The sequence below is a fragment of the Diorhabda carinulata genome, chromosome 6 (genome assembly GCF_026250575.1).
Source record: "Diorhabda carinulata isolate Delta chromosome 6, icDioCari1.1, whole genome shotgun sequence".
Taxonomy (NCBI): domain Eukaryota; kingdom Metazoa; phylum Arthropoda; class Insecta; order Coleoptera; family Chrysomelidae; genus Diorhabda; species Diorhabda carinulata.
The window spans coordinates 2,128,654-2,140,634 of NC_079465.1; the positions used below are offsets into that span (position 1 = coordinate 2,128,654).

General features: G+C 29.9%; 3 protein-coding genes across 3 annotated transcripts; 2 read left to right on the plus strand and 1 right to left on the minus strand.

The window, feature by feature from the left end:
• Nucleotides 1-202: 202 nt before the first annotated feature.
• On the plus strand, nt 203-1,384 carry LOC130895754 (melanoma-associated antigen D2-like). The gene is made up of 4 exons (XM_057803297.1): nt 203-558; nt 647-842; nt 903-1,114; nt 1,194-1,384. Exons 1-4 carry the CDS (start codon nt 310-312, stop codon nt 1,311-1,313), a joined length of 777 nt encoding a protein of 258 aa, XP_057659280.1. The 5' UTR covers nt 203-309; the 3' UTR covers nt 1,314-1,384.
• Nucleotides 1,385-4,078: 2,694 nt separating this feature from the next.
• On the plus strand, nt 4,079-5,597 carry LOC130895753 (chondroadherin-like). Its single transcript, XM_057803296.1, has one exon. The coding sequence runs from the start codon at nt 4,299-4,301 to the stop codon at nt 5,196-5,198; it is 900 nt and encodes a 299-aa protein (XP_057659279.1). The 5' UTR covers nt 4,079-4,298; the 3' UTR covers nt 5,199-5,597.
• Nucleotides 5,598-7,025: 1,428 nt separating this feature from the next.
• LOC130895750 (DNA topoisomerase 3-beta-1) lies at nt 7,026-11,899 on the minus strand. The gene is given in 11 exon segments (XM_057803290.1): nt 7,026-7,435; nt 7,562-7,703; nt 7,706-7,878; nt 8,790-9,007; nt 9,069-9,341; nt 9,402-9,625; nt 10,319-10,419; nt 10,564-10,764; nt 10,855-11,203; nt 11,263-11,670; nt 11,724-11,899. Coding segments are annotated over 11 exon segments (2,502 nt in total). The 5' UTR covers nt 11,815-11,899; the 3' UTR covers nt 7,026-7,113.
• Between the last annotated feature and the right edge of the window lie 82 nt (nt 11,900-11,981).

Consider the following 11,981-nt stretch of genomic DNA (forward strand, 5'->3'; position numbering starts at 1 on the left):
GTTTTTAAATAGCAGTTATTGAAATATTTTGGAAGTAGTATACTCCATTTATGATTCAAAATTGTGAATAATTTTTAAATTATTTCAAGAGTTTAAGAAAAATATTGTTTCTGATAGTTGGTTGACGTATGACGTTAAACAGCTTTCTAATGATTTACTTCTTTATGAATAAAAGTTATAATATAATTTGGCAACAACGGAATCTAAAAAAAAAATAAGGGAATGATGTTTCCTGAAATGCTTTCAAAATAACTACTGTAGAGTGGTAACTAAAATTTATTAAATTATTTGATATTATATGTCTAAATTATGCCTCGTAAATCGCAAAAAGTTTCCAATAGAAGCCTTTCTCAAACTCAAAAAAATCCACGTTCTCAAAATGTCGGTAATGTTAGTCTTAACCAAGATGATCAAGTAAATGACTTGGTGAGATATTTTGTAAATAGGGCTGGAGAACAAGTTATTTTTAAAAGAACTGACTTGAAGAAAAATGTTTTACCAAAATCTGGACAATATTTTCAAGATATACTTAACAGAGCTGTTAAAATATTAGAACAGGTAAAAAATTTGTTACGTTATATATATATATGTAAAATTATATTTGATTGCAAGTCGATTATATTAGTTTATTTTATTTACTTCTAAGGTTTATGGGTACAAAGTGATAGTAATAGATGCAAAACAAAATTCAACAAAAGGTTATATAATTACAAATGCTTTGGCATATAAATCTGACCCAACAGAAAAAGTGATTCCAGGATCATATCCTGACGATGTTCACAAAATTCTTATTTTACTTATTTTATCACATATTTTTATGAGTAACAATTTAGTGAGTGATCGTGAGTATCGATAAATAAATAATATTTCAAGACTTTATTATTGTTATTAAATAATTTTAGAATCTTTATATGCATTTTTAAAAACATTTGGGTTAGATGTTGAAACTCGACACGAAATTTTTGGTAGCATTAAAGATTTTATAACAAATTTAAAAAGTAAAAAATACATAGAAATGGAAATTGACCAGATATCGAAGAAAGCTTCGATATCTTGGGGAAGTAGAGCGGAAAAAGAAATATCCAAACATGAAATTTTGAAGTTCGTATGTAAAGTAAGTAAAAATTTCTGATCTATTCACTTCTTCGGTTTGGAAAACTTGGGTACAGAAATAGGTCATCTCGTAATTTTAGATGTACAAAACTACTACGCCAAATTCTTGGATTAATCAGTACAAATCTGCAAATGAGCAACATTTTGAAAACGAAAATGGCGTAGAAGATACATCTACACAAAACACTCAGGAAGAATAATAATTATTAATAAAATGACTTGTATAATGTATTTTTTATATATTTTTAATAAATTATACAATTTGACAGTTTTCAAATATAAATTATTGAAAAAAAGCTTTAAGAATACGATATTCGAGGGGTTAACAAAAAGGTTGTGAATTATTTTATTAATTACAAAGTAAAAACCTGTAAAATAATGCTCTAAGGTCCAATTTCACTTCGAAAGAAATTGCAAAATATTTTTTGATCTTTGTTTTCTTTTATTTATACAATTTTCTTAGTTAATTCAACTTTAAAACTAAAAATGACAGAAAATGTCTGTTTAATAGAGCAATTTCGTTTATTCTTATTTTAAAGTCTAACTTAATCTCCAGTTTTACCTTAGCTTGTGAAATTGGTAACAAAACACTCAAGTTAATGTTGATTAAAATGCTTTTTGGGACATAACATTCATCTGCTTCATCTTGGTCTTTTCTATGTTAGGAATGGTGCCAAAACGTTTCTCTTTAAGCACATTTTTGGTTTTTGGGAAGAACCAGAAGTGTATTCCGTTAAATCTGGTGATTAAGCTAGAACGACGACTTGTGGTACGACGTTGTCATATTAAAAAAACAGTCTTTCGAATAGTGCCTCAGTTTTTTAAATAAGCAGTTGTGTCCACCATATTTAACAAGTATATTATGATGATAAGGAGCATGCGTGAAGATCGACGTCTATACGAATTTAAATTATAGTACAGTCAAATTTAGTATATCAAATTTTTTACTTAATCGTTTAGTTAATAAGTTAGTTGAACTTATAAAAAAATATGGGCTCTAGTAAAAAATAAAGTACTCAACAGCTTTAATGTTTTATTCAATCTAGCTAATGTACAGTAACTTCTACAAGTTAAATAACAGCTAGTGATAATTTAAAAATATTTTCGACTATGTAAAGAAAAAAGAACGTTCGGAATTAATCTTAAATGTTTGAAAATAATCTACTAGATACTAAACCTGTTTTTCACCCAATTATGCAAATTTAACTAGGCTATTACATACTATCGAACATGATTTATTCGAGTTATTTCGTTAATAAACGCGCGCGGGAATTTTCAAGGCCATAGTTGTTACGAAAATCAAACACTTCAAAACTGACAAAGAATATAATTCGATAAGGCTATTTTCGTATTGACAAATAGGGAAATAAAAATACACTTATACTGTTATAAGAATATAAAATGAAATAAAGTCCATAAAACTTCGAAGATTTCTAAAAAAGTTTACGGAAACACATGAATTTTAGTCACTAGTACTTCAAAAACTGCTGTCCAGACATCTCGTATTGTAATTTTGATTTGATAAAAACTTGGATGACATAAGATCTAATTTGAGATGTTTTGAACGTGTTTTCGTTGATGTGCATATATACGCGATAATTTTATTTATTTTATAATCAAATATATTATAAAATTTCGTAAATCGCTGTTAACTTACACATTTTGATAATAATATTTAAAAATTCCAAAAACTGCACAAATAGTAAATAATGATAGGAAAGTAATTGATTGTTGACTTGAAGATTTTGCAAGTATATAGATTGTGTTTTGAAAACTCATTCAAATAACAAATTAAAAGTATCAACCATTTTATAAATAAAAAACGAACATATAAGTACAATGAGACTTCTACAATTAATCCAATATTTAGTGTACCTTTATTTTTATTAGAAACTTCACTATTAAGTGATTATAGGACTTTTCAGAAATTATAACCCCGATTCAGTTAAATCAGCTGATCAGTTTCCGAACGTCGCAATCAATTTTTCATAGACAAATGAAATAACCTCTGGAATGTCGTATTTACCATAGACATAGTAATACTATAGAGGGATGAATTATTTAAATTTCTTATTGAAAACATTTTTGATTACTCGAGAAAATTTCGGTAATAATTGAAAAATATACCCTAATCTATCTATCTAAATATCTTCTTCTTTTTGACGGATTTTGTTAGCTAGAATTTTGTCTTAATTAATTCAATATATGTGATTATGTTATGAATTTCAACTAACCCCAAAATCAATCTCGTACGTTATAATATCATAATTATGATCAAAAAATCACATCTGGGTTAACGTAAAGCAGAAACTATAATTTATTTATTGTGTATGGGACCCATTAAATGTTAAGGTTGGAAATGCTTGCTTTAAATAGATTTAGAAAAAATTGAAATTAAAACCGTTATTTGACTTACATTACGATAAGTTAAGAGAAATTATATTTTAGAGTAATTTGTTTATACAAAAAAATCTTTCGTTAACGTTGTTTTTAGATTTTATTTTTCGAAATGTCCCTTGTAATAAAAGATATATGATAACATTCCGCTGTCACGTGATCATTTGTTGAAGAGTATCATCAATATTTGTATTTTATGAATAATATTTGCAATGTTGTAACGAGATTAGTGTAAAAATTAAATAATGTGGGGCGAAATAATCCTAACAATTTTTATTTTCCTTCGTTTTCGATCTGCATCGATTACATTAATTATAACGGGCCGCGATATTGCCACGTTTCCTTAAACATGGATGAAAATTTCTTATTGGCTGATGTGTTTAGTCAATTCACATACTAACCATACTTCAAATAATTTATTGAAAAATGCATTATTGAAACTGTTGGATATATAATTACTTATAAATAATTGTAAATATATTATTATGCAAAATTCTTCGTAAAAGGTTATTTTAAAAAATTGATAAGTTGTTCTTCTGAGTTTGACTTAGTTTTTATTCTTAATGTTACATTAGAATGTGTCGTAAGTTGTATTATGTGGCGCCTATGCTTTTTATCTCATATTTCAACGATTTCTACATCATTTGCGACTCATCAATAAACAGCATTTATAAAAAATTAAAAGACAAGCCTGTGTTAAGAATTAACATGAATTTCTGACCTTTAACCTACGATAAATACGATCATGTGAAAATTAAACTAATTGTTTCTCAGTTTAAACACACACAATGATTTTCCAAACCGTCGTTTTCATTATTTGTGTATTATCTTCAGTAAAATCCTGCAGTGACATCACTTTTAACAGTGTAAATGTGACCTTAAGAGGTGCCAAAGACATTAAAGAGATAACGGGATGTTTCGAACCTACAGAGGATTTGGTAAAAGTTTCTTATATCCAGATAATCAATCAACAAATACCTGTGTTAAAAAAAGACGCTATAAACAGCTTACCAAAACTAGTTGACGTTATATTAGAAGAAAACAACATTACAGACATCGAACCGGGAGCTTTTCGGAATCTTACGATGCTGTATCTACTCAAAATCAAGAACAATATCATCAGAGTTATTAGAGAAGGCGTATTTTCAGATTTACCTCTATCAGAATTACATTTGATGAATAACAGCATAGAAATCATTCACCCCAACGCATTCGATAATATGCCGAAATTACTGTTACTTTATTTAAACGAAAATAAGATTACAACTTTATCTAATGATTGGTTTAAATCCAGTCCTCAAGTAACCACGATCAATTTGGAAAGAAACTACATTTCCGTAATTCCCAACAAAATACTACAGAATATACACGGTGAGCACGTTATAAGAAACGCTACAGTATTAACTCATATTCTTTTAAACGATAATACTATACATAAAATTGAAGATGGCGCTTTTTCCGGTCCGGATACTCTCGGCTGGTTGTTTTTACACCGCAACGAAATCGGCGAGATAAGTGAAAATAGTTTGGGGTCCTTAAAAAACATCGAATGGGTGAGATTGGATCACAACAAACTCAAGTGCGTACCAGATAAACTCGTGGAAATATCACCGAACATAGTTTATTATCTACAATCGAATCCTTTATCTGAAATGTGTATAAACAAGTTAAATATAACCGCTGTTTAATAATTTATAATTGGAGATATATTTTGATTAATATTATTTGAATTGACATCGATACCTTCAAACTAAAAATAGCTTAATGTTATAGAACATGTTATTTTGTTTTATAAATAAACCGGATGTGACATCTAGTGTTATCAGTGTTTTACGTCCTATTCGACTACATAATTTTTTTCCGATTAGACCATATTGTAATAAACGTGCATTATTTCTTTTTATTTTCATGTCGCATTCATTTTTTGTAACATAACATTTTTATCAATAATGTTTATCACTTGCAAATGAGATTCCAATATAAATATGTAAATACCTTATACATAAATAAGTTGATATTTGAAAAAATCTGTACATAATTTTTAGCTACCTAATGACAATTTAACTAAGACAATATAATTACGAGTATGGGAGAATTTCATTTCATCGTCGTCCTTTTTTCTTTATACATACCACGTGTCTTATAGACGGTTCACGTACATTATCCAAGATCAAATTAATTTTGTATTTTCCAATTATAAATCTAGATGGATCTATTAGCATAAATAGGTATATTGACAACTGACACGAAAGTAATTAATTTTATGTTGGTAGTGCATTAGTGACTCGATTGTTTATTAGTATTGAAGTGATTGTGTGTATTAGTATTAATTTCGATATTTATACAGTTATAGTGATATTTTAATGGTGAAAATTTGTGAATTACTTTTACGAAATGTTGTGTTTTACAGTGCAAGTACATTGATGTTTAATGTAATACATTAATTCTTATAACCTCATAAAGGTAGAGATTTTACGAGATGGCCACTGCGTATAAACAATGGACCATTCCAAAATGGTGTCACTGATAGTTCGGCCATATTTACTGAGTGGCACGCAATCTCATTCGAATACTTGTTGCATGTGTAAACATTGGCGAATTTTTTATTTTTAAATACTCAATTTCTGGTAAATTTCAAAAATGCCTCATTATTTTTGTGTTGTGAATTGTTCGTCGCGTGTTGAGCTTCTAAATAGTTATGAGGTGAAAATTAATTTTGACATACAGATTGAACAACAAATTTCTGAGGTTTATTGGAATATTATCTTTAAATAATATATAAATCCCCGTCAATAAAAATCAATTAAGGAATAATTTTAAGGCACTAGAGCATTCTAAGACTGTTTTTTTGATAATATATGATACTAAATTTAATGCCAATTGCACTAGAGCCTTCTAAGACTGTTTTTTTGTTCATATTCGGCACAAAATATGCTGACAATTGCACTAGATCTTTCTAAGATTGATTTTAAGTTGATATATGACACAAAATATGCGCTAGAGTCTTATAAAACTGTTTTTTGCTAGTTTTTCATATTAAATATGTTTCCAGTTGTACTAGAGCATTCTGAGACTGTTTTTTGTTGATATTTGATACAAAATAGGCACTAGAGTCTTCAAAAACTGTTTTTTGTTGGTTTTTCATACTAAATATGCTTCCAATTGTACTAGAGCTTTCTGAGACTGTTTTTTGTTGATATTTGACACAAAATATGTACTAGAGTCTTGTAAAACTGTTTTTTGCTAGTTTTTCATACTAAATATGTTTCCAGTTGTACTAGAGCTTTCTGAGACTGTTTTTTGTTGATATTTGACACAAAATAGGCACTAGAGTCTTCAAAAACTGTTTTTTGGTAGTTTTTCATACTAAATATGCTTCCAATTTTACTAGAGCTTTCTGACACTATTTTTTGTTGATATTTGACACAAAATATGCTACTGGGTGATTAAAATAAAATAACAGTTATGTTAATGTGAATTTTATTAATATTGTGAAATAAATAAACTTAAAAACATTATTTTTGCTAATATGCACATTACAATAATATATTTTAGAGTTTTATTTGAAATACAACAAAATAATAAAATAAAATTAGTTAATCGTTATACAAAATATGCTGCCAATTGCGCCATTTTATCTTTGGGCGGTCTTCCTTTACCTCCTCTACCACCTCTACCTCTACTTCCACCGGCTCTACCGCCTCTAAACACTCTTGGACGGGATATAACCGCGGTTTTCGGTCTATCCACTAATTTAGCGAATTGTGGACTACAGAAAACGCATCCTTTCGATTCATTGGAACCTTCTAGTTTATTTTTCTCTTGTTTATATTCAACATGAACCAACTGCGCTCCACAGTCGCAATTATCTTCAAGGATTGTTACTTTTTGGGCATCATCAAAGAGGTTTATTATTGTATCACACCTAGAAATAAAGTATACGACTTTCAAGAATAATTTGTAACCCCAAATGTTGATTTATAGTACTCAACATAACATTTTGATACATTCCAGATCAGTATTATCCAATAATTAAGAACTCAGTGACTACCTGTTACATCCCAGTTTCCATTTAGGCCCCGATGATGGATCTAGTACCAATACTCCGAAATCACATTCTGCACAATTACAAACTCCATTTGAAATTAAACTGTAAGGACACGAAGGATGCGAACAAGAATTACAACCGTTACCTTTCTTCCCATTGTCCAACAAAGTAATTCGAAATCGTCTAACGGACATTTTAATTCTTTGAATAATTTGATGGTTCCGCTTTGAGGTAAATTGTAAGTTTCGTCGCATTGTGGACAATGCAATCTGGCCGGTTTGGTTTGAATGTATTTCATGTATCTTCGACATTTGCCACATCTACAAAAATTTATAACAAACTTATATATGATTAGGCCTTTTTTCTTTCAATGTTTTTAGAATTTCTTATAGGAAAAATAAATTAATAATAATCAGGGGCCTCAGATTTGTTTTTGTTAAGTTTCTTAACATTTCTATGGGAATTAGGACACTTCTCGGTTCTTTTATCAGTAAATCTTCTTTCTCTAATATCTTGTGTCTACTATCTTGAATATTCACTTTTTTCTTATCGACCTTCCACTGGTCTTGTCACTATTTGAGTCCATACCATTTCAACTTCTGGAATTTTATAAATTTAATTTTTTTAAACAGTTTGGAATTTTTTATAGTAACTTTAATCAATAATTAAGGGTCTAAGATTTGTTTCACAGCTTCTCGCCCATTCCCTGATTCCCTGGGGAATTAGGCCCCTTTTAGGGATTTTTCGGTTCTTTTATAGCGATGAATCTTCATTTTTTTATAATTTTTAGCTTCTATAATTCTACTTAATTCTCTCCTATTATTGATCCCGTGTCTAACTTCTTGAATATTCAATCAAAAAGTTTGAAATCGCCTCTTTTATGTCTTCAATTGTTTTCAGTCATTCACAAATTTTTCTAAAATTCAATTTTTCTTTCCCACCATCTTATTTGTAGTTTTTTTTTCCTTCTGAATGGTTTTGGAAGCATATCACCACCCATTCGGCATCTAATGTATTCTTCGTGTTCTAATTATCTTCATAAATCCTTTACAAGCATTCCAATTATTGTACATGAATTTTTTTCTCAAATTTCCTGTTGTAGCAGATATTTTTTGATATAATAAAAGTTTTACTACCACATACAAGTGAAAACCTTGTTCTATTACTTTATAAAAAAATTTCTAATTGTACCTTGTATATTGTAATTAGGTTAATTTTTTTGAATAATTACCTGGAATGTGCTTTACCGGAAGCGCTCAATGGAGAAAAAGTTACTTCAAATAGTTGATCCATACAATCGATATTCTTCACAAAATATTGAAATTTCAGTTTAAATATTTCCACGGTATGTTTCAGAACATCTTGGAAATTAGCTTTACCAACTGCTATTAAATTGAGTTGTTCTTCAACTGCGGATCTCATAGTAGGAAGAACTAATTCATCGTCTATCTAAAAATTAAAAATAGTATCCCGAAATAAATGAATTTTTCCCCTCGATTATTATACTAACTTTTTGATATCCATGTACTAAAACGATTCCAAGCGAAGTGGGTTTTAATTTTCTTCCACTTATAACGTTAACATAATTCCTTTGACAAATGTTGTTGATGTGTACAGGAATCGAAGCATCTGTACCGATACCATGTTTTTCCATCAATGTTATAAGTTCGGCTTCCGTTAGATAATCAGGGGGTTGTGTTTGATGTTCGGTTATCTTGGCATCTTTTATTGGAACCATTTCGTTAGCAGATAAATCCGGTAAGATTTCATTTTTTCCAATAGCCTTAACATTAAGGAAAAATATAAATTTTCACTCATCACACATCTACTAAAATATTTTTACCTGCCATGGCATGATCGTTGTAAACCCAGGTTCTATCAAAGATTTACCATGCACTGAAAATTCTTCCTCATTTATTATTAAAACAGCTGTAGTTATAAGATAACGACAATCTTTGGCAAGAGTTCCTATAAAATGTCTAGCAATGTAGTCGTATAGTTTCCATGCATCACCATCCAATTCGTTCCTGGTAGCCGGCTTCATAGGTGTAATTGGAGGATGGTCACCTTTAAAAAAATTACACTGACTTCACAAACACTAAAAACTTGGACCGAATAAAGAGTAGCACGGTTATCTTCAACAATTCTACTAACAAAACTTATGAATTAAAATTATATGCCACCTCTTCAATAAAACTACCCTTATCCCTGGACAATCTACAGCTTTCTTTCCAAGTCACAAATTCTAACGAACTTCAATATCTAGCTTCAAAAAGGTCATATTCTCCCTCTTACAAGTATTTGATTCAAAGTTTTAGTTTTCTGTGGTAATTTGGGGTTTTTTCCTCTTCCATACACAATCTGCACTCATATCCATACCATGAACACCAAGACCCAAAGGATCTGTTATGTCCCCTTTCTGGCTGTCATACTGAAGAAGCTCTAATCTTCATCTCCTATTTCATACTCTCTAAGGTGTATTGCTCTGAAGTAGTGATTCACAATGTGTTCCTCTGTCCTCTGCACTTGAGCCGATAGTATTCCAGCTCTTTGAGGTGACAGTATCCTGTAGGAAAGCCAGTGGGATGTTATGGCATATTTTTACCAAGATTTTGATGTTTCTTAAGCCAAAAAGAAATTTTTTGGGGTGATTTAACATGATTAGTTAAAGTTATTCTCTTCCACAAAAATGTTTTGAGATGGATATTATTAATTTTATATAAATTTCTGTACTTTTTCAGGAAATTTTGAAATTTTTACCTGCATCGTGTCCCGATTTAGGTCGATTTATCCCGTTTTTTAATATTTCTTTAACTTCCAGTCCCCATTCACTACTATTCTGTTGTTGTTGCAAAGTACCCCTGAAATATTTATTTAATAATAAAAAATATGAAGAATTTAACTTAATTTTGAAATAAAACAACATTTTTAATTATAATTACAACAAAACTTCATAAATTTTATATTATTTTAAATGTTTTGTAAATTTTAATTCAATTACTTACAAAAGATCAAAATTATCTGGATACTTTGTAGTTTCCGTTCTGGGATAACTAATATAACCTTGAGTATAAAGTTTTTCTGCAATTTGCATAGCGTGGTGAGGTCCCATTCCTAAACCAGAACTAGCTACTCTCATCAGTTCGACAGTATTTAAAGCAGTTGGTCTTGATTTAACTTTTTCTTTTGATGTTACACTTACCACTCTAAGATAAACATTAAATATACTTTATTTTCACTGTTTTATATATAAAAACTGAACATTTAAGCACAAAATATACAATAAATCGACTTACTTAGCCTCATTTTTTTCCTTCACCAGTTGTAAAAACAAATTTGCAATTTCCTTATCAAAACTCCTGACTCTTTGCCACTCAAGATGGACTTCTTGTCCTTCCTTAGTGGTAACAGTAACTTGCAAACACCAGTAAGATTCTGGTTTAAACGTCTGGATTTCATCATGACGTTGAACACAAAATCCTAATGTCGGAGTCTGGCATGGTCCATAAGATATAAGCGAAGAATCTAAATCTCCGTATCTGCCTTGAAAAAACTTTGTTTGAAATCTAGTAAAAGCACAACCAATTCGAAGATCAAGCTCTTGCCTTGCGTCTACACTTCGTGCTTCATTTTCATTTGGATGACCTAAAGATATTTGTAAGAAATTTATTTGCTAAATTTCAGGTTAATAATGTTTAAATCACCTAAATGATTGAAAGCTGCTTTGATATCTTTTTCAGTAATTGCAGAAAATCTGGCTCTGTAAGTAACATTTGGTGAATAAACGTTCCCCATAACACTGTTGGCAATAGCGCCCATAACTTCAAAGCAAATGTTTTCTCCTTCTTTGTCACAATCCAACCATAAAACTACGTGATCAACACCCGTGGATTCCTGTGCTAAGAATGCCGGCATTTTTAATTTAGGCATCGCTTCCTTTTTCTCAATAGGACATGAGAAAAGTTCTACAGGATCCACTCTATCCCAGTTGTTATATTTGCTTATAAAATCTACTCCCAAAACGTGACCGCATACTGAGGTCATTTTAAATTTCGCAGGTACATTCAGAAAGGTACCAGTCCATTCGTGAACAGAGCAAGCTCCATTAAAACCTGAAAATTTCCTTTAGGAATAAAGTGAATCTTAATAATGATTTTAGGTATACCTTTACGGGTACTATTTTTACCGTTGCTTAATATATTTGCAAGAGAAGCTGCTAGAGATGGTTTTTCAGCAACCATAAATACAGTCTTCATTATAATGCAATTATATATCTATTTAGTTTTTTGAAAATAAAAGAATCTCTGAATATAAACATAACCTAGTTATCATGACATTGACCATCGATCTACAGTTACAATGTTGTCAAATGATATTGAAAATATAGGCAATTCTTATTACATTTAGTCTTGAATTTGCCTAT

Excerpts from the sequence above, each read along its gene's own strand:
- LOC130895753 (XM_057803296.1), top strand. The coding sequence starts at position 4,299 with ATGATTTTCCAAACCGTCGTTTTCATTATTTGTGTATTATCTTCAGTA.
- LOC130895754 (XM_057803297.1), top strand. The coding sequence starts at position 310 with ATGCCTCGTAAATCGCAAAAAGTTTCCAATAGAAGCCTTTCTCAAACT. Across the intron at positions 559-646 it reads CTGTTAAAATATTAGAACAG|GTTTATGGGTACAAAGTGAT; the intron begins GTAAAAAATTTG and ends TTTACTTCTAAG. Across the intron at positions 843-902 it reads TAACAATTTAGTGAGTGATC|AATCTTTATATGCATTTTTA; the intron begins GTGAGTATCGAT and ends AAATAATTTTAG.